At 35.1% G+C, this 27,658-nt stretch overlaps 1 protein-coding gene across 7 annotated transcripts; it reads left to right on the top strand.

The window, feature by feature from the left end:
- The first annotated feature begins 424 nt into the window (after window positions 1-424).
- LOC131434798 (uncharacterized) lies at window positions 425-27,456 on the top strand. Of its 7 annotated transcripts, none has more exons than XR_009230390.1 (7): window positions 425-742; window positions 1,126-1,215; window positions 15,308-16,014; window positions 16,072-16,694; window positions 16,752-16,864; window positions 17,005-17,112; window positions 26,334-26,472. XR_009230390.1 is itself a non-coding variant. In XM_058601956.1 (7 exons), the coding sequence occupies exons 2-6, from the start codon at window positions 1,128-1,130 to the stop codon at window positions 17,055-17,057; spliced, it is 1,584 nt and encodes a 527-aa protein (XP_058457939.1). In that variant the 5' UTR covers window positions 425-742; window positions 1,126-1,127; the 3' UTR covers window positions 17,058-17,105; window positions 26,334-26,471. The 7 variants fall into 7 exon arrangements, 6 of the variants coding, with proteins under 6 accessions (XP_058457939.1, XP_058457934.1, XP_058457937.1 ...); XM_058601956.1 differs by having other exon boundaries at window positions 17,005-17,105; window positions 26,334-26,471; XM_058601951.1 differs by lacking the exon at window positions 17,005-17,112 and having other exon boundaries at window positions 26,334-27,456.
- Window positions 27,457-27,658: the final 202 nt, after the last annotated feature.

Here is a 27,658-nt window from a genome sequence, read left to right as displayed (position 1 = left end):
CTATTCTAATCCAGCGAGATCCCTGCTAAACTTTTTTACTTCCGGTAAAACTTGTTTGAGTTCAGACAAAGTTTAGAGTGATTTGCCCCTTGTTCGGACCTTATGTGCGGGGTCGGGAATGAAACCCCGAGGTGTGTCGCGTGAAAGACATCGACTTACCAATCACACTTTTTTCCTTCCCATTTGATGTTTTATTTGCAAATTTATTAAACAACGCTTTTAAATGTGTTAGATTAAAGTGATTCTCCATCAACAATTTTCAAAACAAAATTGTTAATGTGCAATGATATGCGTCCGGTTACTTGTGTACTTATTTTGGGAAACCGGTTAAATGGAATTGTGTAGCTACAATTAAGAGTGTGAAATAACTCAAAAGTTAGTTAAAAACACACTGTGTGTAAGAGGTGAAAGCGATTATCAATTTGACAGTTTCAAAAAATATCAAAACAGACGTTCGAACTGAATATTTTTTAGGCGCTTGTCGTAACTAAATCTATTAGTGGTGCATATCTTGCCAACTTTATATATTTCTAGATTTCATAACATTTCGTTTCCGATACCGTTGCTCAGTTTTTATCTTGATAAACGCTTTATTGCGTGCGACACTGTGAGAATCCAGAAGATCATCATCATCATTTTCAATCGCTCTATTCATAATCATCTTGGCAATTGAAATTCAAAAGTGCTATTAAGAATAAAGTGAACATATATTTTCGAGTTCTTCATAAAAAAGAATTTTAAGGTAAGCAATTCGATTTTGCATGTATATTTCAAACTTAAGATAGATTGACAGATTCAGCGCTCCGAACGTGAAATAATGCCTAAACAACCTTGAACGTATTGTGAGAGGGCAAATGTACTCAGATATATTTATATGATACAGCCTCCTTAATAAGATTCTAGAGGTCACTGATGCAGAGTGCCTTGCATATCTGCTTGTGTGTGATGTGTACAAACTATCATGTTTCTCAAGCCTGTATTACTCATATTGAATTTCCCTTTAAATATTGTTCGGTGAGTGTGATTTAAAAATTGCTAGTTTGGTAACCTTTAGGGGTTGTTTGGTAAATAAAAAGAAGCTTGCGAAGAACATACAATAACATTGATATTTGTTTATTTTCGAAGACATGCAATCCGATGAGAAAACTCCGGACCGTGACTGCATTGATCCACAACATCCTGCCACTGAGCATATTGGATCCGGCTCAGCCAACGGTTCGTGAAGCTGTTTCTTTCATCAAATTTCTTATGTAATAATGCACTTTAAATATTTTCTGCAATGCATTTTAGAATTCTGTCTTATCATCTTCCTATCTTGATGATGTTTCTAATTATATAAAATAAATTTGTGATGCTTCAAATTTTCGTTGTTCCTTTCTGATAAACTTCCCACACATGGACAATAGGTCGCAAATAGTGTTGATCACAAAGAATGATTTATATTTTGTTTTAATTGATGTGGTGTTCCACTTGAATTCGTTTGCACTTTGGTTTGCATTCAATCCCAACTTAATTACTGATGTAGAGCGTTTTACACCTATTTCACTTGTACAATGTTTGTAGTTTTGCTCACTGATTTGTTTTCAAAAATAAAAAATAGCTAGTGCGGTGTTCTAAATCCTCAAACATGAACAATAAATATAAGCTGAAACATTCTAGGTTTTCAGTTTTTTTAAACAGCTTCTCTCCTGGACTTCTTTCTTCGTCGATTGATTGAAACGTGATTTCACTAATTATGGATAAACTCACTAGGTATCATTTCGATTAATTTCTTCAAACGGTTTTCTGATTTTTAGTTCAGCTTGAAATAAAAACTGGGTTAGGTTTTCCAACTAGCGAAAACTTTGTGCACCGAAAAATAAACTCTATGCATATTGCAATCTTTGTTTCTTTAGTTGGACTTTCTTTACATTAAGAAAGAAGAACCGCTGAAACGCATCTCTTGTCAAAAAATTCGAAGAACTATACAGGGTAGAGACAGAAAGCTGGTACTGCAGACACTTCTTCTAAAAAGGTTTGGAGGGTAGGGACGGCAGAAGATGTATTGGGAGTATACTTCAAGCCTGAAAAATAGGGAATTCCACACCTGGAAAGTCGCAAAAATATGATAAAAGTTTGATACATTCTGGATCTTTTTTGAAAAGGACACATAAAATAATGATTATTGGTGACAAAAAGTACTCACTATTTTTGAACTTGGTCCTGTTAGACTGGTTTAAACGAATAATTTCAGAGGTCTCTACTTTTTTTAAAATAAACACTGCATACATGAAGAATACTTTTACTACGGGTAAAATTGACATTTCGCATAGAGAACACACTCAGCACACTGTTTTAAGAAAAAAGCAACAAGCCGTTCCAATAAACTGAACGAATACTTTGTCCAGTAATGCTAGTAAAACCGACTTTTGGCCCCTAGTGTTATTTACCATTCGGGTCAGCTTTACGACATCGGAAAATGAAAATATATGCACAATTTTCTTGGAGATGGCTGATGGCGGAGATAATTTTAATAAACTTAGGCCTGTTCGAAATCTGCTATTGGGATGTGATTCTAGTGCGAAGATCAAGTTTCTGTCGCTTCCGGTTCCGGAGATATAATGGTAACCGACAAAACGCGTTTATTTTCTATCCGCGCTTTTTTCAGCAAGTAACCAATGATCAAGTTCAAATGTACTATGGCACGAGCAAAACGATGTTGCGAAGCCGAGTTCGATATTTTTTTCATTTGCCCTCAATTATCTGAAAATACTACAAACAAACATGGTTGATACTCCAATAAAGTCAACAAGTTTTCTTTGAAATTTCGTTCTGAAGATAATGAAAAAAAAATCATTTAAGTTTTTCTGAGTTAATTCAGGAGTACGATTGTAGTTCAACAAAACAGGAGTAAACATTATCTTTTTTCATTTGTCTTTATTTCAAATCATTTCCAATCACGATATGAAAATTGTTTAAAAATTCGACGAAATGACCCTTTTGCCGAAATGGCGTTCGGCGAAATAACTCTTTCAGCGAAATGACATTCGGCGAAACGGCTTTCAGCGAAATGACCCTGTCGAATATGCGACGTAAGCGTTGAGTCACGCTTTTCTGAACTGACAAACAATCTGCCCAAACCCGTGTCAGAAATTATTTTCACGAAAAAAAAATGTTTTGATGTGATTGAATAACAAGAAAAAAGCTTTATCACACCACTAGGTGGTTTAGGAAGAGGTTTTTGCCTTTCTCATATAGAAAGGTTATGCAATCACTGTGAAAACCGACTTTTGAACCGAGGCCCGGAGGGCCGAGTGTCATATACCATTCGACTCAGTTCGTCGAGTGCGCAAAATTTCTGTGTGTGTATGTGCGTATGTGTGTATGTAACGTTTTTTTGCACTAACTTTTCTCTGAAATGGCTGAACCGATTTTCACTTAGATTCAAATAAAAGGTCTTGTGGTCCCATACAAAATTCCCAAATATTATTTGGATCCGACTTCCGGTTTCGGAATTATGGGGTAAAATGTGCAAAAAAATGAAAATATGTGTTCTAACTTTTCTCATAGATGGCGATTTTCACAAACTTACATTCAAATGAAAAGTCCTGTGGTCCCATACGTAATTCCTGAATTTCATCCGGATCCTACTTCCGGATCCGGAAATATATGGTAAAGTGTGTCAAGAATTTTATACCATCACTGAAAAGGGCGAAAAATCGTAACAAGTTTCCTAAATCGACCTCAAATCTTCTCCAATTGATAGCTTTTATCAGTAGACGGTCAAACAAACCGATTTCGGTTATTCTTTTAAGAGTCGAAGAAAATTATTTTGAAGAATACCACAGTATTATAAAGGGTGATTTTTTAAGAGCTTGAGAACTTTTTTAAACAATAAAACGCATAAAATTTGCAAAATCTCATCGGTTCTTTATTTTAAACGTTAGATTGGTACATGACATTTACTTTTTGAAGATAATTTCATTTAAATGTTGACCGCGGCTGCGTCTTAGGTGGTCCATTCGGAAAGTCCAATTTTGGGCAACTTTTTCGAGCATTTCGGCCGGAATAGCCCGAATTTCTTCGGAAATGTTGTCTTCCAAAGCTGGAATAGTTACTGGCTTATTTCTGTAGACTTTAGACTTGACGTAGCCCCACAAAAAATAGTCTAAAGGCGTCAAATCGCATGATCTTGGTGGCCAACTTACCGGTCCATTTCTTGAGATGAATTGTTCTCCGAAGTTTTCCCTCAAAATGGCCATAGAATCGCGAGCTGTGTGGCATGTAGCGCCATCTTGTTGAAACCACATGTCTACCAAGTTCAGTTCTTCCATTTTTGGCAACAAAAAGTTTGTTAGCATCGAACGATAGCGATCGCCATTCACTGTAACGTTGCGTCCAACAGCATCTTTGAAAAAATACGGTCCAATGATTCCACCAGCGTACAAACCACACCAAACAGTGCATTTTTCGGGATGCATGGGCAGTTCTTGAACGGCTTCTGGTTGCTCTTCACTCCAAATGCGGCAATTTTGCTTATTTACGTAGCCATTCAACCAGAAATGAGCCTCATCGCTGAACAAAATTTGTCGATAAAAAAGCGGATTTTCCGAATGGACCACCTAAGACGCAGCCGCGGTCAACATTTAAATGAAATTATCTTCAAAAAGTAAATGTCATGTACCAATCTAACGTTTAAAATAAAGAACCGATGAGATTTTGCAAATTTTATGCGTTTTATTGTTTAAAAAAGTTCTCAAGCTCTTAAAAAATCACCCTTTATATGATAGTATGATTGATATGAGAAAGGCATCATTACACCACTAGGTGGATTGAAACAGGTTTTATTTATTCAAATGGGTGGGGAGAGGGGGCGGTATGTTTATTACAATCTTAAACTATGATAATCATCGATTAAGATTCCCTTCGTTGCAATTAGGACCTCCACCCGCTTCCGGAACGCAGGGCAGGTCCTAAGAATAAAATGGGTCAACGCTTTTCTAACTCCCCAAGTAACATTTTTAATATTAAGCTGTCTTCAATGCTACATAATAAATCTTGCATTAAAACTTTAAACTCCATAAGAGCCTACTGAAAACCTCTATAAGAGCATGTTCCTGCCAAGTGGACCATTCTTCATAAGGTTTATGTAAGGATAAAAATAAGAATTATAACTAATCGCTTTGAAATAAATGCAGTTTCGCGAAAGTCTCCATGAATTATGAAAATTATTTTTTGTAATTCATCGTCATTTTTGTATAAAACTATTTCGTGGTGTTAAAACTTGTGCATACGTTCTGAAAATGAATCATGAAAGTCCATCATGTTCCCTCGTTTTTGCATTTCGAAATTTTATTTGATGTCAATAAATGCTACCTTATAGGACATCATAATGGCGGCCATGAAATTTTCTTTAATGCAAATTACAATTAACCTAAGAAACAATAAATCAATTAGCTCACAACAAATGTGTCATAAATGTACTTTAGAATTCTCAAATTTGTTCTGAGTGAAACTCTCATCCAATGAACACGCACACACACAAAACTAGATTTATGAAAGAATTTAACTGACAATAATGTTTTAAAGAAAATGTTTGAAAGCAATATTAAGAGCATTTGCATGGTTTTATTCTAGAACAAATTGTTTTGTTTTTAGTCCAGTTGTTAGTCTAAAAAAAAAGGTTTTATAGAAGCTTTAAAAACTATGGTATTACTTGTCAAAAGAGACACTTATTATAGTTGTCATAAAACAGGTAGTGATTGAAAAGTCATTTTCAAAACTGCTATAAATTATAATCAAAACCATAAGGCATTCGAATTGTTACTTGGGTCTTGTACTCAGTTGATGCCTAGACGCGCCATACTGACTAATCCAGCAGATTAAGATCGGGCCCTGAACGGCAGATACTGCTGCAACCAAGCAATAAGATTGTTGTTCAAGGTGTTGCACGGATCCCCATCTTGTTAAAATTGAGCTCTGGACAGCACACGCAAATTTACGTGCAAAAACATGTAATAATAGGTGATTGGAAAATTGCATGACATCAAGTTCATTGAAATAAAAAGTCGTTACAAAAGGAATTTTCCTTCATTTGCCAAATTAGGTCTTTATGAATTGCATCGTATGTGGGGTTAGGTCAACTGTAAAATTTAATTTTTGTATACGTACTGTTCGTTTATCCACGGATGAACATACTTAAAATTCCGATATGGAACTCCGTATTACCGTTTGCGTCTTATGGAATGAAAACTTGGTCCAGTTTTTACCATTGGAATCCCTGTATCCAAACACTAGCAGGATGCTAGTTCAAATGTTCTTTGGTCATGTCTTCTACTGGGAGAGACTTAAAGTAGTCGTCGGTTCTGATACGGGATCGACGGTGAATATGCTCTCGTCTTTCATCGCTCGACCAGATGCGGTTGATAATCATCTGTGTTTTTCATGTCCTCTACTTAGGATTGCCACCTCGGAAGCATCTCTCGTTCGGCAGCATTTTTTTTAGGTAAAAAAGATCCTGAGTTTGCAGTTAGTTATTCATTTAACTTTCCGGTTTATAAAATCTCGCAATACTTGCGTGATATCTTGTATCTTGCTGGGGACGTGACTGATTACTAATTACACCTTATCTAACTTGCTTCTTGTTTGGAGTGTATGCAACTAACTGTGGATCTAATTACTAGAACCTCAACGTTGCGTGGGAGATGCGCATTGTTTTATCCAAGTGAGCTGATCCTTTGGTTACCAGCAATTCATATGTGTTTGAACCATGCAATATTCAAAATAAGTCACGTTTTTCTATCAGTAAATAAACATATTTTTCTTGAAGAGAAGTAGTAAAACGTGACATTACGGCAAAGCAAATACTTGGTATTACATTCCTTTGGTGGAATTTGATCTTCTGTTTCAACACACTTCGCAGTCGATTAATAGTGTGCGCACAGAACCGCTGTAAGGCTGCTGCTACGATTTCTTTTTTATGTTTAGAAAAAATAGTAATGTTCATGATCGAAACCTAACGTCCCAACATCCATGATTTATGTCCTAAAAAATTATAGACAAGAAAGAAACCGTTCGACGAATCCCTCGGCATAATTAATTACTAAATTTTAAGATAGAAAGAGCTCCGATGTAACAACACACAATAATGACATGGCATAAAACCACGACGAATTAACATAGCTTTGTTAGGGTAGAAAATTTTTAACTCAGTTAACAGTCTGCTAGTTACGCCTTCCCATTTGATTTATGATGTAATTCTAGTATGATACATTACTGCCAACTCAAAGAACTTTTACATACATTCGGATTCACTGGATTTAAAATAACACAATCCATAATTCTCGGTTGATTTTCCAGAAGGCCGTAACAGCAAGTGAAAGTTTCTCTTTGTTCACTCTCTCTTTCGATTATTGTGATGTGATCTAAAAAGATTTTCTTGGATTTCACAGTTCTTTTTGAAAGTCGAATGTTTGAAGCATCATTCTATGCAAAGAGTTAAGTGATAAACGTGTTAACCGCTTGGTAATTAATAGAAGAGAAAGTAAACAAAGAGAAACTGTCACTTGCTGTTACAGCCTTCTGGAAAATCAACCGAGAATTATGGATTGTGTTATTTTAAATCCAGTGAATCCGAATGTATGTAAAAGTTCTTCGAGTTGGCAGTAATGTATCATACTAGAATTACATCATAAATCAAATGGAAAGGCGTAACTAGCAGACTGTCAACTAGTTTCTAGAAAAAAAAAGAGAAAAAATGACCCGTTGAAAAAGAATCAAAGGATATTTGCCCTTGTTGAAGAAGATAAGCGAATTTAATAAGAATAAGCTTGGATGAAATATAGAAGATAACACATGGATCAATAAGTCTCGAGACTAAAAATGTTGTTTATATTGTTAGTCTCGGGACTTATTGATCCATGTGTTATCAAAGTCTTGGATAACAATTCTGAATGCAGTATTTTAATTCAGCCTGAGTAAAATTTGAAATTAAATTAGAAGCACAGTTCCAGGAATTCCAGGAGAAGATTAGCAATTTTCAGTCCTATCTGTCACTTTTTCATTCTGTTCCAATTCATCTAAAGTCTTCTTTTGAGTTAAGCGTTTCTCGTTGAAACGATATGAATCATTGAAAGTCGTCGGCAGGCTTCCCAGCAGTACTGCTTTTCAATGACATCCGCCACGAGATAGCATGAACTGTCGGAGCGCAAAGTCGAAAGCCCAGTCTACAATATGTGTGCAAGCATATGCCGAACTGTAATGGCAACAGCGCTCGCATGCCTAAATGAGTGCTGTCACTGAGACAGTTTGAATTCGCCAGTTTGATGAGAGTATTCTATCCGGAGAGTAGTCAAACCGAACGGGCTGTTTGTATCCTGTTTCTTTCTGTTCGCTCATTCGCATAAAATGTTACGGGGACAGCCTTAGAAAATCGAAGACATCCTTTGATTTTTAGGGAATTACTGTTACGAAGGGCTGTCGCCAGCCGGCTGTCTCATCAATGTCTCTTGAAGCAATAAACCGGCTGTTTCTGGAGACGAGCTGTGGTTCATAGTGCGCTCGCACTATTTCGGCGGCCTCAATGAAATGGTACTAGTACATACGATTGCGTTGTTGGGATTACCTTTGCAGGAAATTTTAGGGTTTCATTACATTACCATTGTGAAATAAAGAATTTGTTTTAGATTTATATATACTGTCGGCGAAGGCAATGAATTTTAATAACTAACGAATATTAAAAGATAAACACTGAGTTTTGTGTAACGGCTCATATATATGAATTTCTAAAGTATTGATCCTTACTGCTTCCTTCTTATTCCTAAAGAAACAGATACACTTCCATTCATTAACAATACTCCGAAAATGTCTTATGCACCCTTATTCTGAATAATGACGTTTGATTTTTGGATCGAATCGTAGCTACTATGCACAACTAATTAATTATTTAGTGTATTTAACGTTACTCCACCAATTGTCGGCACACTTTGGTACCCGTGCCTTACCGATTTCGTTGAAACTATAGAATATGATACTCTGAACCCAAATAAGATGTTTGGTGCACTTTGAATAGTTTTCGACCATAAAATTGAATGGGCAACTTTTATGTTTATATGTGAACATGTGCTTTCAGATTTTCGATAAAAGTGTTTTAAAAAGAAAAATATAATGAAACCATTATTTTTCCCAAAAGCATGAAATTTTTTGGTTTACCCCAAACTTTGTTACAAATATAGTATTCTCAATTGTTCTTTTCCACATAGGAATCAATCAACTAATAGCTTAAATTTATTTAAAATAGCCTAAATTTAGTTGTTCATTTAACATTCACATAGGTTTTGCCAGCAGTTGAAGGAATGAGAATATAAAAACGTTGAGTTCTTAATTTGTTACTACCTTTGAGAACAGATCTTCAATAAACCTCTTTTGTTTTCATAAATATCACAAAACTAGAAAAATAAGTTTATAAGTTTTTTTTTATGGAACTCAGTGCCTATTAATATAGCTTCATTGCGGCTTAAATTGACTTTCCCTTTGCTTTCATTGCAAGTTTCTATGTTTTTGCAGTTTCTTTTTTCGTTGAGGTGGTAGATCTTTTAGTACCATCTACACAAATACAAGGTCCGCAACCATGAAGTTGATTGGTGGAGCTCTCAGATAAAAAGTAGTTCAACAGATGGTTGTTTATGTGAAGAAAAGTTAAGAAGAAATTTTCAAATCGCAAATCATTTAATTAAAAGCCTTCCATTTAGTTTAATCCATATCCAACTTCTTGTTTCGAAATTAAGGGATGATCAGTACCAAAACTGGGAATTTAAAAATTTAATTTTTGAATTTTAAATAAATGAAAGACAAATTCGTGTCATATACAGCTCTTAAATTCTGTTTCTCCTAGGATAACTAAAACAATGAGTTTCTTAGGGTCGGAAATGACTGCTACAATATTATTATTATTATTATTATTATTATTATTATTATTATTATTATTATTATTATTATTATTATTATTATTATTATTATTATTATTATTATTATTATTATTATTATTATTATTATTATTATTATTATTATTATTATTATTATTATTATTATTATTATTATTATTGTTATTATTATAATTTTTATTATATCTTTTATTTATTCCCGGTTTCAAATTTAATTGTTCACCGGGGATTTACACCTACATTTTTCAGAACATAATTTCTTTTCAGAAAGAAAACTGTTAAATATGTGCAAAGAACTCGGCTCTCAGAAAGTTTGACTATTTAGTTACAATATTTATAGTTCCAAACGTTTGATTTTTTTAAATGCAGACACAAGCTACTAAGCCAATTAGATTTTAGAAAATTTTCGACATTATTAGACTTGTAACTGCGGAAGTCGGATCCGAATTAAATTCAATAGTTCGCTTTGCTATTCACGAATAACTTTCCTTTTCCGTGAGGGCGTGAGAGCCGACTCAAACAGAAAACCAAAAATGTGTACGAGAATTGTAGCGAGCGCATATAAACTGGATGTGCTGTTTGAAATTTCAATGCACCGTATTTTCTTCTGCGTGCGGCTCGTGATTGCAACATCTACATTTCCAAAATTGGATTGAGCGTAAAAGCACATAAAGGAAATGATTGAGATACTTCTATAAGTTTACATGAAATTGTCCTTTTAACTGTAGATATAAATTTGGGCCTCAGTTACTTTTATAGCAAGTTTTGTGGCAAACAACGACATTAAGTTAAAGAATTCAAAATATACTGAACACTAGTGCGGCAATGCTTTGCCCGAGCGGCGAGAGGGGTAGCGTTTTTCGAAGCAATTTATAACACACAAACTCCCTTTTTTTCCCTTTATTTCCTTCTAATAATTTTTTTTTTACTTTACTGCTTTAACTTGCCTACAGCACATAATTTTGTGCCTGACCTAACCTCTGCGGTAATCACTTCTAACTATTCTTTTCTTAACTACTGTTTTGGCCTGAGTAATGGTATCCAAGTTTGATTACGGTGTTACCCGGTCGCACAAGGAGCATTACTCTACAGTAAGGTTAAAGAAAAAAGCCTTGCCTAAACCAAAAACCGACCCTTTTATACTCCAACCTATGTAACTACCAAAAACCTATACTTATATATATATATATATATATATATATATATATATATATATATATATATATATATATATATATATATATATATATATATATATATATATATATATATATATATATATATATATATATATATATATATATATATATCTGGTAGACTAACTACCACCTATAACCACAGACTAACAGACAGGACACTCAAATTTGATTCTTCAATCATTTTAACGGTCATTTCGAATATTCCATTATTTGGGACAGTACTCACATGTGTCATGATGGCGCCACGTTACCCTATCAAAAACATCATGTCTGTCATCTAGACTGTCTTTATTTTTTTCATTTACCAACAGAGTTGCCATTCATACAGAATTACCTGTAATGTATTGATTTGTATACGTCCATGCGAATTTCATGCAGGATACAGATTTAATACATATTGCCAAAGATAAACTGAAGATTACAATGTTCCATACGTTTCATTGAAAAATGTTGGGTCAGTAATCGTGAACCAGTTGGTTCAGTAATAATGTAATTTTATTGACCCTCCGTTAACAAGCGTCGACTAGTTCCGACAAAATGCCATGGAAACAATACAAGTTAGAAAGGAAGCACACATATGTTTACATTCAGCATATAATGATTTCTTGCCACAACTGATGCTTCATGGGATGAGGCTATAACAAACTAAATAAATTCTAGACAATGGTTCTAAGTAGTTTTCACTTTCTTATTCTAAGAATCACTGATATAAAGCGAAATTTCTCAATATCGTTCATACTGTAACTTGATATTTTTCCAAACATAAACAATCATTGTCATAGTTACGACGCATCTAGTGATCAGACACTTGTTGTTTTGCTTCAAAATACTCAAATTGACAGTGAACCGAGCTCATCGAGGGGTCCTATTCAAATGATACCTAAGAAATCGCAGACTACTCTATCTTGAGTTCATCTTTGATATTGCCTAAACTATATACATAATTGCGCCTACTTCTCATCCTCCAACTCAATAAAAAATCGAACCCGTTTTGTTACAATATTTACTTGCTTCTGGTCTACCGCCACTTAATTTCGGGTGAAAACTACCAACACAATAAAAAATAGTCTAGATGAACAAATTTGAGTCGAATAAATGGTTACCCTCCAACATCAAGAAAAAGTTAAATATATTATCAACGTAATCCAATAAATCATTGTGACGATTCATTTTCAAATATTTTGATGAAATCAGGTATCCCTGCAAGCAGCTGATCGGTGTTGACAAACGAGGGGAAACCAACTAGTAAAAAAAACTTTTACATAACACAAGGGGTGTACAGATAGTAAATAGTTCGCGCAGTACAATATAGGTGGAACTAGTGCATCACGAAAAATAATTTTTATTAGAATTTACTCATACTGTCATGTCTGTTAGTCTGTGCTATAACTACCTACATGAATTCCCTGCGATCGCGTCGCATATGTACATAATCAATTAATTCGATCGGTTTCTTCTGGCTGATGCAATATATTGAAATAGCCAGCCGTGGGCATTACAATGACTCAACTGGTCTACTGCCTGTACTAGCTAGATAAAGATTTTTATGGAAAAATTAGGGCTGCTACAGTTACAATGTAAGTGAATGTAAGAATTACTTCTGTATAGTTGATGAATAGCGATACATTGGCATCATCGTTATTGTTATTGCTCTACTGGTCTACTGCTAAGGTAAAGATTTCTTTGGAAAAATTAGGGCTGCTGCACTAGCTTCTACTTGATGAAAGATACGCTTTAACCGAGTTTTAAATTTTACAATGTAAAGTGACAGTTTCAACGTGTGTAAAAGTCGCGAACTTCTGATAGCTATGACCAAAATAATGTAATAGTTAATATGTTGTTTCTGGAAATAAGATAATTCTATGCATAACAGGAAGAAAATGATTCAGCAGATTATCAGCACAACCCTATATCATATAAGTAACCGTACTATATCCGATATGTATTTTGGAATATATTCCAGGGTAATAGAAACACTATACTATTCATATATAGAAGAGAACTTGATATGTCTGGAAAGCTTGAGACCACATTACTCAAGAAAGACATTATTACATAACTTGGGGAATTAAAACTTTTTTTCTAAATAAAACAAAATAAACATTCGAATCTGTTACGGGCAACCATGCTGCATTCCACGCTTGGAAACATATTTTTTGGAAGAACCGGAATTTTTCATTCAGTTTTTGCATTCAAAGCTTTGTTGTACGGTACCTGAAAATAAGATGTTTCTGAATGATTTTTACCTTGCAAATTCCGACTCCAAATTTTTCACTCAAGGTTTTTATTCGATTGGTGGTTCAATGTATAACGAACTTAACGAGCCAGGTTTTGTATGTTTCATTCCTGACTTGAAAGAATTCTTAGTGTCCGTAGTATTGCAGCACTGGCCATGCAAAAATCCCGTAGACTTACAAGTCGACTGTAAAGCTAACGCTAACGAGTATCGAATACGGAATCTTTGATTTGAATATATCTTTCACTACGAACATTTATTTACCGTTAACATATAAATCTAAAATCTGATTCAATTGGCTTTTACACTCTTATATAAGGAACGATTGCGCCTTTACTATCCTGAAGGAAGAGATAAAGAGGATGAGAATAATGCTCCACGCACATCATTACGCGCATACACTATGAATGTTACAGCCCACAAACCGACCGCAAACTGCCTGAAAGGAGCACGCCGAACTGACTCAGCTATTGAAATACATTGCTCTTTAATTAATCGATCGATCAATTCATAGAAGATCGACCAAAATATAAAAATTAACTTTCATTAAAACCAAAGTCCGTTCTTCAATCCGTTTCGTATTAGTAGTTTCGTATATTATTAATTATCAATTATATTGTTATCAATGCCCTACCAACGGTGATTGCTATGCGCAATGATCAACCGCTGCGCAAAGCAATCACCAAAGGCAAAACTAAAACCCACATGCTTGCCTCGAATCTTCATAGCAAACCAAGAGCAACAAATTTGAACCGCACCGGCTACTGTCGCAGACCTGGTCAAGGGAGAGTAATATTTTGCTCTCGATAGAAACAACGCAGTGACTGATACCCGAAGTTTATTGTCTCAACAGCGAGAACTTCATGCTTCTTCGGCTGTCGTGGACCACGACAAAATGTCTTAAGATGGAATGAACTGTCGAACGAAGTGAATGACGGCAACGTTGGCTGTACAGAACTATTTGTCTAAGGGCTGTCGTGATGAAACCTATCACAAGGCTGTCATGGAAAGAGTAGCATGACATCCTCAATAATAATGTCGCGCGGCGGTACATTTGGGAAGCCTGGTCGTCGGTCATGCTGCGGTCCGACAGATTTGTTGTAAGTCCGGCAGCTACTTCTAGGCCCGACACTGCCTGACGAAGGACTGCATCGACAGAACACTCATCAAATCGATGAGACGGCCAGATAGATCTGATGAGTCGTAGGTCTTCTGCCAAGTATGTGACAAATCCATTTTTCTTCTCTTTCTTATTCGTCAATCCTTCCTGTAAAGTAAGTTGAAAAAGCAATTCGACAAAACGTTATAGCGCAATGCGAATATAAATGTTTATAGAATCACACTATTCGTCAAAGTGCTTTCCCTTCAGTGCATGTAAAATTAAAATAGAAATGTTTGTGCCCACTTTTCCCCATCTTATTTACGTGGTTTGCTATCTCTTAAACCTAATAAACTATATTCGAGTCATGATAAATCCCGTTTATCTTCTCCGCTGTTATTTATGATGATTTGCTCTTTTCTCTCATACTGATCTACTGTTATCTAACTGAACACTTTAAACGTTTTAATTCTACAGAAATACACAACCCTCGTTATTTCTAACTGTTAGTATGACTTCATTCCTCTGACTGTTAACTTGTGCATTTCCTTCGATATTCTTTTCAGTTAAGTCCGGAAATGTGTGCATTCTTGTGAATGTAACTGATTGTTCATTAGTTTGATTTTTTTGTTTACATAATAGTATTATAAATTGTCTTTAAAAGTATGTTAATTGAGCGTACTGCAGTCGAGAAGCGCGAAATTGGTGACTTTCTAAGCTATTTTATTTTGTTAGAAAAACAGCGACACTATCGAAAGATGCAAAAGAATATAAGTATGGCTTATTGGAACATTATTTGAATGTAAACTGTAAGTAGTACTGGCATTTAATGTATTTATTCATATATTTCCAGTTCGTTCTCGAGTCCGTTATTGGCTCAAAGATATTGTCGATGAGATGCGCAAAAAGAGCCCCGCGTCTGTCCAGAAATGGGTGGACTCAATACAAATCCCAGCACCGACCGGCGAAGGAAGTAGAACTGAACCTGGTCCATCGTCTAGCGAGTTAGCAGGACAGAGTCATCAAACAGAGCGTCAGATAGAGCACGATTCCAAACCTCCGGATTCAGACGAACCTGAAACTGAGTTGGAGCGAGATATCAATGATGACTTACTTAAGGCAGACAACCTAGCGACCACGCCTGACGAAGATTCTGTTCGTGCAGATGCTGTGGATAACCAGTCCAGATCAATCAAAAGTATTCTATCGAAAAAACTGGGGAAATTAAGCCGGAGCACCGTCCAGCTTGAACAGGAACATACGGCATCGACTGAAGCGAAACTAACTCCACTAGAAGAGGATTCACGAAAAAGCTCATCATTGACATCCATAGGAAAGATTAAAATCAACGAATTCTACGATAAATTAAGTCTAAACAAAGCGAAGTATAACCTAATGAAAACAAAAAAGATCGACATTCGAAGTATGTTAGGAACAAGTATAGAGAATTTTCAAAGCCGGCCAGAAGAAGCCCTTCAACCGAAAGTGACTGGTATTTCCGAACAAGAAAATGCTGCTGTTGCGGAGGTCATCGATGAATCCAACTCGCACCAATCAGAGGTATGTGATTATATTCTGTGTTTTAATAACGGATTTGTGAATCAACTTTCTCAACAGGCAGGCGAAAAGCTGTGTACCAGTGATATTTACGAGTTCTCTTTCGACGAATCGTTCCCGAAAGATGAAGAAATTCCGGATGCTAGTGAAGACGAAGAGAAAGAAAATGTGGAAATGCTACAAGAAAATTATGGCTCTTATCTAATTCCACCTAAAAGCTCCCATCGGATGGGAATAGGTAGAATTGGTCGCAGTTCGAGCGAGAATCCTCGTACCAACAAGCGCTTTAATCTGTTGGAAATTGGGCGAAGTTTTAGTGAAATGAATGATGATGACAGTTTCGTGATCAATGAGTGCAACAATAGCTGCCCGAACCCATCGTCACTGAACACAAGTTCCAGCATCAATAATAGCAGCATCCTTGCTCGGTCAGTTCCTGCTAGTCCTGTCCCGCGAACGTCAAGTAAGATTAGCATCCAGCAGGATAACTCACTTTCAGAATCTCCTCGGCGACGCAGTGCTATGCTGATTAAAGACAGCTCTTTGCAGTCCGATTCTAGTAGATGTTCGAGTGTAGAAAGTTTGCTGAATGCACGAAAACCGGATCCGGAAAGAATACTGCTGAATCTAGGGTTCGGGCCGTCCCCACACAGCGGTGACGTTTTGTCGAAAATCCCCAAAAGGTAGCGTATCCTAGTGACATCTGATGGACTATTGAATCATATTTATCACAATTCTAGGTTTCTCAAACCGTCGCAAGTTAGAGGCGTTGATACAGAAGCCTTTCTGCGGCAGCAGCAGCTATCAATGCACATTCACGAGAACAGTGTTCTCGGTTATCGTGGTCTTGTCGGTAAGTTATCAACTTCCTTTGTTTTCAATTTTGTATCGAGAACCAAAAGATCATTAGTAAAAATCGAAACACCCATTGAAGACGTCAATAATCATCAATTTTTTTTACGATTTCATTCATGTATTTCATAACTCTACTAGCCGACTACGAAAAGTTGCACATTCTGCAACGCTTTCAGTCGCGACCAGCATAAGCTAGCATGTATCGAAAGGATGGTTCTAACAAAAGTAGCAATTTCATGGTAAACGGTAAATCTTCCCTCTAATATGTGTAATCAGTCGGAAGCACGAATGATTTCAATTTTTGCAACTCCACTAGTTTTTGTTACTGATTTTTATTGCATAGTAGGTTGCATCAAAAAGCAAACTAACGAAAGAGTGACCAAATGTTTCTAGGCAGATTAGCAAATAAGCGTTTACCTTGCAGTCTTCTTTTGAATCTAATCTTGCTTAGAAAAAGTTTTGTTGACAAACCCATATGCATGCGTCCGCGGATAGTAATTGCCTGAATGGCATTCAACTATTGCTGCTAACATAGCCGATTACTCTAAAACCATTCTGTACTCCTAGGTACCTTTCCTTCTTTGATTACATTTACATAATATTTTATATTATTTTGATTTATATAGATTTTAAAACATGAATTGAATTATTTATAGGATCAGCGAACATTTTTCACATTAAAGAAAACTAAACAAAAATTTCAAAACAGAATCAAACGTTTCGCCGCTTGCATTAATTCTACAGCTATGTGTTGTTTAGTGCTGCATGAGCAAAGCATGAGAAATCGTTGATGCAATTGAACAGTGTTGATTAAAGTGCCTGCTTGAAGCCGCTCTACACGTGATCCTTATCTGGGTGATTTTTTTTTCTGCGTATAAAGCAGGTTGGCGCATAAACATCTTGCGTACCAAGTTCTATGATCACGAAATACTGATTTGAGAAAATATTGACTAGTTCTTCCACAGAACACAAGTCGAACCAAGTGACGTGAGTGAAACTCCAATCAGAAATCAGTTTGTTCAATTTACCCACTGCTCGGAGGTATCCTCTAAATTCAAGCCGATCAACATTATACTGCTAAGAATCAACGTAAACGGATCAATCATTGTTAAAGTTTGCTTAGCTACTGTCATTTTTTCTTGACTCCGAACGCCGTTAATCTAAAATTACTTGCGAGCCAGATTTCAATTTTTGAAAACTGTAGAAACTCATCAGATAAGATAAAAGATGCAGATAAAAGCGTGCACTTTGCCCGGCTCTTCGCATTTTTATCTCACTGAGAGCAGTAGAAACTAAGCCAATAAAATGTATTGAATAATACATGAAAATATTCCGTATTGATATGTGTCGGTTTTGCACAATACGGTTTGTGGGATGATTCGTTCAATTCCTACAGGTAAAATTTTGGCTTACTTTGGCACTGAATTTCACCTTAATACTTGTTCATTCCAAACATTTCAGAAAATTTCAATTTTGAGTTATTTGTGGATATCTCATACCAATGGAAATTTGATTATAAATTGCTTAGATATTCGCGATTAAGTTCTACCCATTCTTGTACACGGTAAATTTTGAAAAAGCGCCCCATAGTAAAGTAGAACGTGTTCAAGACAAAATATTACACTACTTGAGGTTCATACATAAAAGGAACAGGAGCGCAGGATTTCGCTTGTCTGGTGAACTCAACAAATGCATCAAACACATGCAAAATCTGGCGCTGCTGTTACTTATATAAATCAATCTTCTAAATCTAAATAGTGCATGGGTTGAATCAATCAGCTAGAATCAAAACAAAATATTTTCTCTCTATAATCAATAATTAGAATGTACTTTCTTCCGCTGTGTTTGCATTGCCTACTGCTATTGCGTATTGGAAGCTTTAAAAATAATCACTTTGCAAAATGACTTTCGACATCTGAGTCGTTCCTGATGTTACAAATGGATTTTAAAACAAACATTCTACACTCACAAATTGCTTGCCAAATCATGGCCTTTTATCATTTTTTGTTTCAATAAACATCTACTTATAGGTATCTCAAATACTTTGTCCAGCACGAGTCGTGTAGAACTGGTAGAATTTCATAATCATATTTCAAATCGTATTTATCATCCTGATTTACCACACAGTAGTTATCGTATAACCTACGGGTCCTTAGGCTGACAGATGCGGCTTGTTTTTTTTTTCATTTTTTTTTAACTTTTTCTGCTTCTTGAAAATCCTCAATCCATTTTGTGACATTGCTCGATCGCCAGTACCCTTAAAAGTTCCATGAAGCACCTTTCTTACAGATGAAAGCTTACTCGTTTTACTAGTCCAGGATTTAGATTTTTCTTTGCCTTTCTGTCAACTGACTCAGCGAAACGTTGGATATAGTACACCATTTGTGTACGATTTTCTTCTACTTCTGGTTAAAACCAAATACACCGACACTTGAAACTCAGAACTTTACAGATTGAAATGTTAAAACCGTAACCGACGAAACGCACTTTATATTTGACCGCTCAATTTTCTCGAAGATTGCTGAACCGATTCCAACAAACTTAGGTTCGTATTAAGGGGCGGGTAAGGTCTAACACTTTTAAAAATCATTTAATATTTTCTTTGTACTTTCTTATAGTAAAACATTTCAAGAATATTCTGTGAAATTTTCAAGCCTATCGGAACAAAACTCAGCAAGTTATGGGCCTTTATCTTATCTTATCTTATACTACGAAGAAGTAAGAGCTCGGCACACAGGCCCAAGATTTCTGCTTCGATCGACTTAAAAACTTGACAAAACATTCTTGAAAATTTTATACATATAAAAAACCAAACCCCATCGTTTTCCTTTTCGTTGTTTGTTACAAAATGGCGGTTTTTTTCGTGAAAAATCGTAGTTTTCACTTTGAACAACCACAAAAAATTCACAAAATTAAAAAAAATCAAACAGGAACGTTGGGGTCTAGAATAACTTCTACTCTATCTATGCTGCTTTAACACTCCTAATACCAAGCCTAAAAAGGTTACGCGGAGCACCAAGCCTCAAAAAAAGTTGGAACGGTAACTTTGAGCTATCATAGCTCAGTTGTTACTTGACCAATTTTACACCCTCAAATTTTGTGAAGTTTGTAGATTATTTTAAGTATATCATTATTGACGATCTTTTAGGAAAAACTAATGAAAATCTGATTTTTTCCGTTCGAAGTTTTTTTCAAGCTCAAAATGTGCCCTATCTGCTTTCATGCGGCACCTGCATTCCGAATCGGATATTGAGAACTTAAACTTTACCGAGACATAACTTTGTATATATATTTTTATACATCATTCGATTGATAGTGTTACCGACCACTTTGGGAACCCCTGCTTTAGAGCTATGATGTCTTCAAAACAAATGATCAGTGAAGATAAGTCATATGTCGATGTACATGGTATTAGGGCTATTATTATTAAGGTGATCCAAAACTTATGTATTGAGATAGAGGACTGCATTTTTCGGCAAAATTGTAAATAAACTTATATCGAGCAGCTTTGCTGAGGACACCATAGTTGTATCTGCAACGGTTTTAGTGTTACAGTTATTTTTAAAGAGCAACTTAGGTTGTTCCTCAAAATATCAGCTCTAGCATTTATATTTTTCTCTTTTCGTATAGGTATCTTTGAACATCTTTTAGAGTTTGTTAAAATTAATTTTTTAATGACTGGCGTATTCAGGTAGCGTTTTCTGAACCGAATTTATGAGCAAAACTAGTTCGAAAACAGGTTATTTTTAAACTGCTATATCTAACATTGAGGCAAACGAAAAAAAATCCGTTTTTTGTATTTGGCAGAAAATGTTTTCGAGCATGTTTATAAAAAAAGGCGGAGGAGATATTTTTTAAAAAATTTTAGAATTATGTTCATACATTGGGTTTTTTCATTGAAAAATATTCGTATCATGTAAGTCATTTATTAGCTATATATGAAAATAAGGTATTTTTGTCAAATTAATTCAAGTGCATATTCGGGAAGAAATCGTTCTGCATTTTTCGGGGAATGCAGAATGGTGTCGCTTTTGTAAAGTCTCTAAGGCCTCTCGGTGGTTGGAGGTTTTATCAACCTCACCCAATTCCCAATTCGCTTCCATGTTCCTTTTATCTTTCTCGTCCCATCAGGAAGTTGATGAGAAGCTACGGCAAGGCACGAATCTCCAAATAACTAGGGGAACATGCCACTTGAGCCAACTAGTTCTGATAACATAGGTGCAGGGTTTTATTCAGTAAAAAGCATTCAAACGGAGAGGTTGTTTTTCGAGACGAAGACAACTGTAAGCTGCAAATAGATTGGTTGGTTGGTGCTAATCGCAAAGGCTGCTGCAAAGCCAATATTCGGGCGATTCCAGTTTCATAAGTACCTGAAATAGTGGAACTCACTTCACTGAGAAAGATGGCCTAACCGATTTGAGAACTGTTTCAGGTTACACTAGTTCATGCACTAGCTTTCATGTTTTTTAAAAATCAAACAAAACTGTTTGAAGAATACATTTTTTATATGAGAACAAGAGAGATATGAGAAAGGCATCATTACACAACTAGGTTGGGGGCTGTCCATAAAAGACGTCACGCCGCAAGGGGGAGGGGGGTGTTTCATAAAACGTGACCTTTTGTGACAGGGGGAAGGGGAAAGGTTTTTGGAATGTGACGTCCAATATTTTCAATGAGCGCATTTTTGAAATACCTAATTATATTACTGCTTTGCCGTATTTCCTGAAAAAATCTTTACAATAAACGTTTACATACTATAGGGAAATGTGTACTTGTTGATGTAAAAGCTTCTTCTTGTAAATTCGGAAATAAATGATGCAGGAAATCATTTCTGTTGTGATCAGCAAAAGTGCATGGAGGAGCGAATAAATTAGCGAAATTAATAAATTTTGCCTAATATGAGTAAAAAAGAAAAAGATGCCTTCAAACGGTTTAACTTAAGTTATGCACTGACCATTGTTTTAGTAATTTGATTTTCTAGCATTGATAATAGTATATCATAAGAATTTCTCTTATCTCATTCTGATACAGTTTATTCAATTGTACTTCATTTGAAAAAGGGCAGGAGATCAACGATTTCAGACGTAGATCATGTCATGTCTTATAGTGATTTTCCTCCACCAACATCAAAGCTTATCGAATCATCCAATGATTGAACTTACATAAATTAAGAATTATTTTAGCTCAAAATCACTACCCATTGTGTGACGGAAGATCAGTACCGATATTGATCGATGTGATTCAAAATTCACTGATCAACTGATCATGAAAAGATTCTCCGGCAGTGATCTCGTTTTGATGAGGTTTTGGTCTTTATTTTCTCAGCCCTGTATGCTACACTAAGGAAATATTATTCTTTACCTAAAACAATAATATATCTGTGTACCCCTAGGAGAAATAAAACAGATGATTTAAATGTTTCATCAATTCCAACCAAATACTTTTGTTAATTTATATAATTGATATTAATAAAATAATTCCGATGATTTTGTAGTTTTAGGGATATTTTTTAATCTAATGACAGCATGAAATAAATCGATTTTTCCCTCATATTTGTATGGTTTGTCATACATATTGAGAATGTATTGAGATGAATTTTATTTATTTTGAATTCGTGACATGTGACATAGGGGGGGTGGGGTGTCTTTGCTACTGTGACAATTTGTGACAAAGGGGGGATGGGGAGTCAAAAATCGTCAAAAAAGCGTGACGTCTTTTATGGACAGCCCCTTGATAAAAACAAGTTTTACTTAATTTCGTGTGATTTTTTGTGCTAAATTCAGAATTCTACTTTTTCTGAATTGTTTACTAATAGAAAGTTCAAATAATTTTCGAATTCTATACATTCCGAAATAATTCTAAGTTTGTGATATATAAATTTTAATATTCAACCGATTATAATCGATGTCGTTTAGAATAGCGGAAAATTTAAGATACATGTTTTTGTTCTTAATTGCTTATAAAACAAAAATCAAGCAATAATTTTTTTAAAATTGTAGTTGGTTTCTTTTGCCATTGGTTAGTATATGAAATTCATATAATTTTACGTTCTATTTCTTATTGTACAGTCATTGAAATAATTTAAAATTTTCGTGTTGTCACAAAATTTCTTTTATTAATAAAAAACAAATTCTACGTCTCTTTGAAACAGATGAAATCAAATTCCAATATTTTCACTTTGCAGAAACGTTGGACGCAATATATATATATATATATATATATATATATATATATATATATATATATATATATATATATATATATATATATATATATATATATATATATCAGAAATTTTGAAATTTCCGATCTTCTACCGATTTAGATTTTACGGAAAACCTAATACAAAAAAACCTAATTTTAGTAGTTATCAATTCCGTTTGGGTTGTGCATAAAAATTGTTTAGATCTTTTGTCCAATACAAAAACATAATTATTTTTAGAGTTTAGGTATATTTACTAAAATTTTTAAGATTTTCAGTGAAATCCAAGTTTCAGTTTTTTTTGTAAATTTTGTTCATAATAAATTTCCAACTAAAATAATAAAAAAATATATGTCATAAAATTTCAAAATTTTGATTTGTTTTTTTTTGGAAAAATTTTCTCAATAATAGAAATTCTTTGTATTTGTACCAAATTTCTTGAGATTCTTTGAACGGATATATAATTTTGATCATCAATACATTGTTTCTGGTAATGATTCCAATATTTTGAATAAAAAAAATGTACATGTCATCGCTTTAATTTTTGTGTTATATACAAACATGTGAAAAAAAAAATGAAAAATTCATATATATTTATAAATTCATCGATTGTTTAATGTTTTCTTTTTATTGTTGAGCGAAAATTGTAGCTGGTATCACTAGCAATCGAATGATGTGTAAAAATATATAGGTCATCGCTTTGAATTTCGAGATATTTACGATCATTGTAAAAAATCTCATCTTTGCTTAGGTCTTCTATCTACAGTTTTCATTATAACTTTGGGTAGACAACCCTATTTTTAGTTTTTCTTCAGTGCATTTTATTTGTGGAAGTAGTACCTTTCCAATGGTGAACAAATTCTGAAAATCGGTTGACTAACAACAAAGTTATGTCTCGGTAAAGTTGAAGTATTCAATATTTTCTATGCGACGATTATGCCAAAAGAAAGAAAATTGGGAAACAGAAAGGGCATAACTTGGAACGGGAAAAATCAAATTTTCATTGGTTTTCCTTTACCACTGCTACAAAGGTTTGGAATCAATCTACGAACTTCACAAAATTCGAGGGTGTAAAATTGATTGAGATTCGTTGAAAAATACCTGAGCTATGACAGCTCACAGTTACCGTTCCAACTTTTTTTGAGGCTTGGTATTTGGAGTGTTAATTTGTTCACTTCTAATTAGTCTGCGCTGAGATACAGTGGACACCGCAAATCGTGATTTTTAAGAAGCGTCCTCAAAAACACTTCTTCACCGACTCATTTCTCAATATTGTTCCACGAAAAAAATACAAAATGTTGTTCGAATGATGCTTTTTATCATGCAATTTATTTTGTTACATGATAATTCTGAAAAAAATTCTCAAAAATGATGATTTTCTTCATCATATAGACCCTACCCCTGCAGTAATTCAAACATAAACGAAATCATATTAATGGTATTAGTCACGATTTCAGGTTCTAGATATAAGGAAATATATTATTCACAGATATTTGCTGATTGATTTGTAAAACAACTCTAGCTTAAATGTTTATTATTTTGATTCAAAAGTCAAAGTCTTGGCATTACATTCCTTTTGTGGAATTCGGCCTTTCTGTTTCAACAGATTTCGCAGGCGATTCTTAGCGTACAGAATCATTACATGGCTAGTACTACGATCCTACTGACACTATGAATCCTTCCAGGTCGGGGCGCGAATCGTGCATTATCGTGGTGGTGGCCCAGCCGAGAAACGACGCGTTTCAAACCCAAAACATCAGTTAAAATGTGTTCGGCTGATCCATAAGAGATGCCCAACAACACAGCAATCTCTCTAATCGGTACAGAACGATTTGCTTCGCCGATTCAATGTTTTCTTCAGTAACAGATGTTGTCGGGCGGCCAGGGATCTCTTCATGATCCAAGCTTGTACGACCACCTTTGAAGCGTTCATACCACTCGTATGCCTGTGTTTTTCCTAGACACGATTCACCAAAGGCCTTTCCAACGTTTCGGAACACTTAAATCCATTTGCAACACAAAATTTGATGCACGCAAGTTGTTCTAAATTTTCATCCATTATAAAAATCGCCACACGAAAATTTTTCAACTTCTTTGTATAGACGCCAAACAAAAACTAATCGTACGATATGCGTCAAAATTTGACAGAATATGTATAAAAGTGTTGCCAACGTTGAGAGAATAAAAGTTTACCGATTGGACAAGCGTGGGAATTTTAAAATGAAAATTCCGGTTCTTTTTTTATCATAAGGTATGTGAATAGATTTGAATCGAAATAGTTTCTAAATAGTTGGAACATACACCGAACAGCGGTTTGAAAAAAATCAGATTCTTTCGAGTGTAGGCAGTTCCGCCGAATCATACATCATGCTACATATCAAAATTTGTGTCGGTGTATGTGTTGCATATGTTTCCCTATTAAACCTTAAATTTTCTGCATGAGGTCATTTTCTCGATCATACCCAGATCAATCATTTGTGGGTTGTAATTGAACTCCATCTAAAGTGCAGTAATATACATATTCAATTCCAAGCCGAACGCCTTGACCAAAGGCTTTCGATATAGACAATGGTGTTAGGTGTTTTCATGTTATACCTAGAATCCTGTCAAATTACTAATTCGAATTGACTTGATACAGTTGGGCTACGTCTCATGATGTAGTAATCTATGTTTTACCTGTTTATTGGCTGTTGCTATATTTGCGGTGTGCTCATAGAAACGTACTTCTATTATTTTCTTTGTTTGTCCAATATGTGGGAAAGATTATAAGTATTTGGTATCTGTAATGCTCCGTCTCTTCATCTGGTCTTGTCTCATGCTATGCTGTAATTAATGGCTCTTAATTATCATTAAGCACATTTTGTCGCTGATCGGTTGATATTACCCCACAAGTTGGCGCATCTACGTATCCGTTAAGAACACTGGTAGTATTATAGATTCAGAGGAATGATGTCGAAAATCGATATCGATTTGTTTTCCATTAAGTATTTTGTACCAATGTTTGATGATAACGACGATGATGGTTGATGACAGTGTCCTTTTTGCAGCATAACAGCATAATTATCCTCTTTCTTGTAGTTTCTATGCAACACTTAGAGATATTTGTATATTCTAAAATATTTATCAAAATCTATACCTAAATTTTAGCTTAGCAATTAGTGCAATCAAATGCTTTTATGTGTGTTGTTTGTATTCATCGTTCGATAGTACAAAACATTCGAAAGAATTTTTGAAATGCCCTTAACATCAATGTTTTTTCTCCTAGGTAATCCGCACATCCCTCCGTCTATGATAGTAGCCAAAATAATGGAGCGCTTTCAGGAAAATGAACGGGGTCGCTTTGTACGCCATAGCACCGTTGCAGTGGAGACATCCTCGCCTGCACCGGCCGGGCACTTGCCGGAAAGTCGCAATTCATCAGGACCTCCGTCACCGATACCCATCTTGCGTCACTCATCGCTTGCCTCCGAAGCGGGAATTAAATTCTAGTACAAGAAAATCTTGCCGTAATAGATTTAGCTAAGAACGATTTGCTGTCTCCTGTTTATCGTACACTATCCGTTTACTAGTCGACCTTTTGATGTACTCGATACCTAGCGATTACCTTGCTTAAACGTCGGTTGTAGAAAAGTTGACTTACTGTACGGTGACATGTAGTACGAATCTACATTCCTCTTAAGAACCTCCCTTTTACACCTTGTACTGTAATTAGCCTGCTGGTAAATTTGCACTTGCCACTGTGAACATGGAATAGTTTTAAAGCACAGTGTGATGATATTTTTGATAAATCATTAGCCAGGATTCACCTTTGTGGAAGTGATACCATGCAGGAATAAATGCAAACTAAAAAATATTTAGGAATCATACACATTCCACCCCAGACAAAATCAATCAATCAAACGCAGTATTCGATATCCTGACGATTAGAAGATGTAGAAGCACGAGTAAATATTTTTGATAGCAATTTTCTTATAAAATATACAACTGGATATTTCAACCTTATTCTGTGACAGAAACTACTAATAATTACCGAATCATACATATCTACTAACTACATGTAGGGTGAGCTGAACATGAGACTGTTTGTTAAGATATGACACGGTATAAATAGGCAATACATTAGTCAGCTTAGCTGACTGCCTTGTTTTTGTTATTTAATTGATGTTTAGTTCTATATAGTTCTCGTTTTTTTTCTAAATCTGTCATATAGAAGGTATATTAAACTTGGGTCAAAACTTAAACCTGATACAATCGTGGGACGTACGTTTTTACATTAGTCGTTTATAGTACAGAATCTCTGTTAGTAATCCAAGTGACAACTTATGAGAAACTACCATAATAGAGAAAAAATAAAAGAATCGATAATAGGTTAGTTTTGTTGGAAGTTATTCGGCATTATTTTTCAATCGTTTGGAAATATCACCGCCTCCAATTGGACAACTGACAAATTTCACGAGGTCCCACAACTCGAGCCGCATACTAAAATGAGCGCTGGAACGTTGTGGGTGAATGATATGAAAAGAAGTCCAATCTTTGACATGAGAAAGCCACCAGTTCGCTTTCACATCTCATCCAAGTCAGTCGATAAAA

This window comes from Malaya genurostris, chromosome 3 (genome assembly GCF_030247185.1).
Source record: "Malaya genurostris strain Urasoe2022 chromosome 3, Malgen_1.1, whole genome shotgun sequence".
Taxonomy (NCBI): domain Eukaryota; kingdom Metazoa; phylum Arthropoda; class Insecta; order Diptera; family Culicidae; genus Malaya; species Malaya genurostris.
This window is presented reverse-complemented; position numbering and strand designations above follow the sequence as displayed.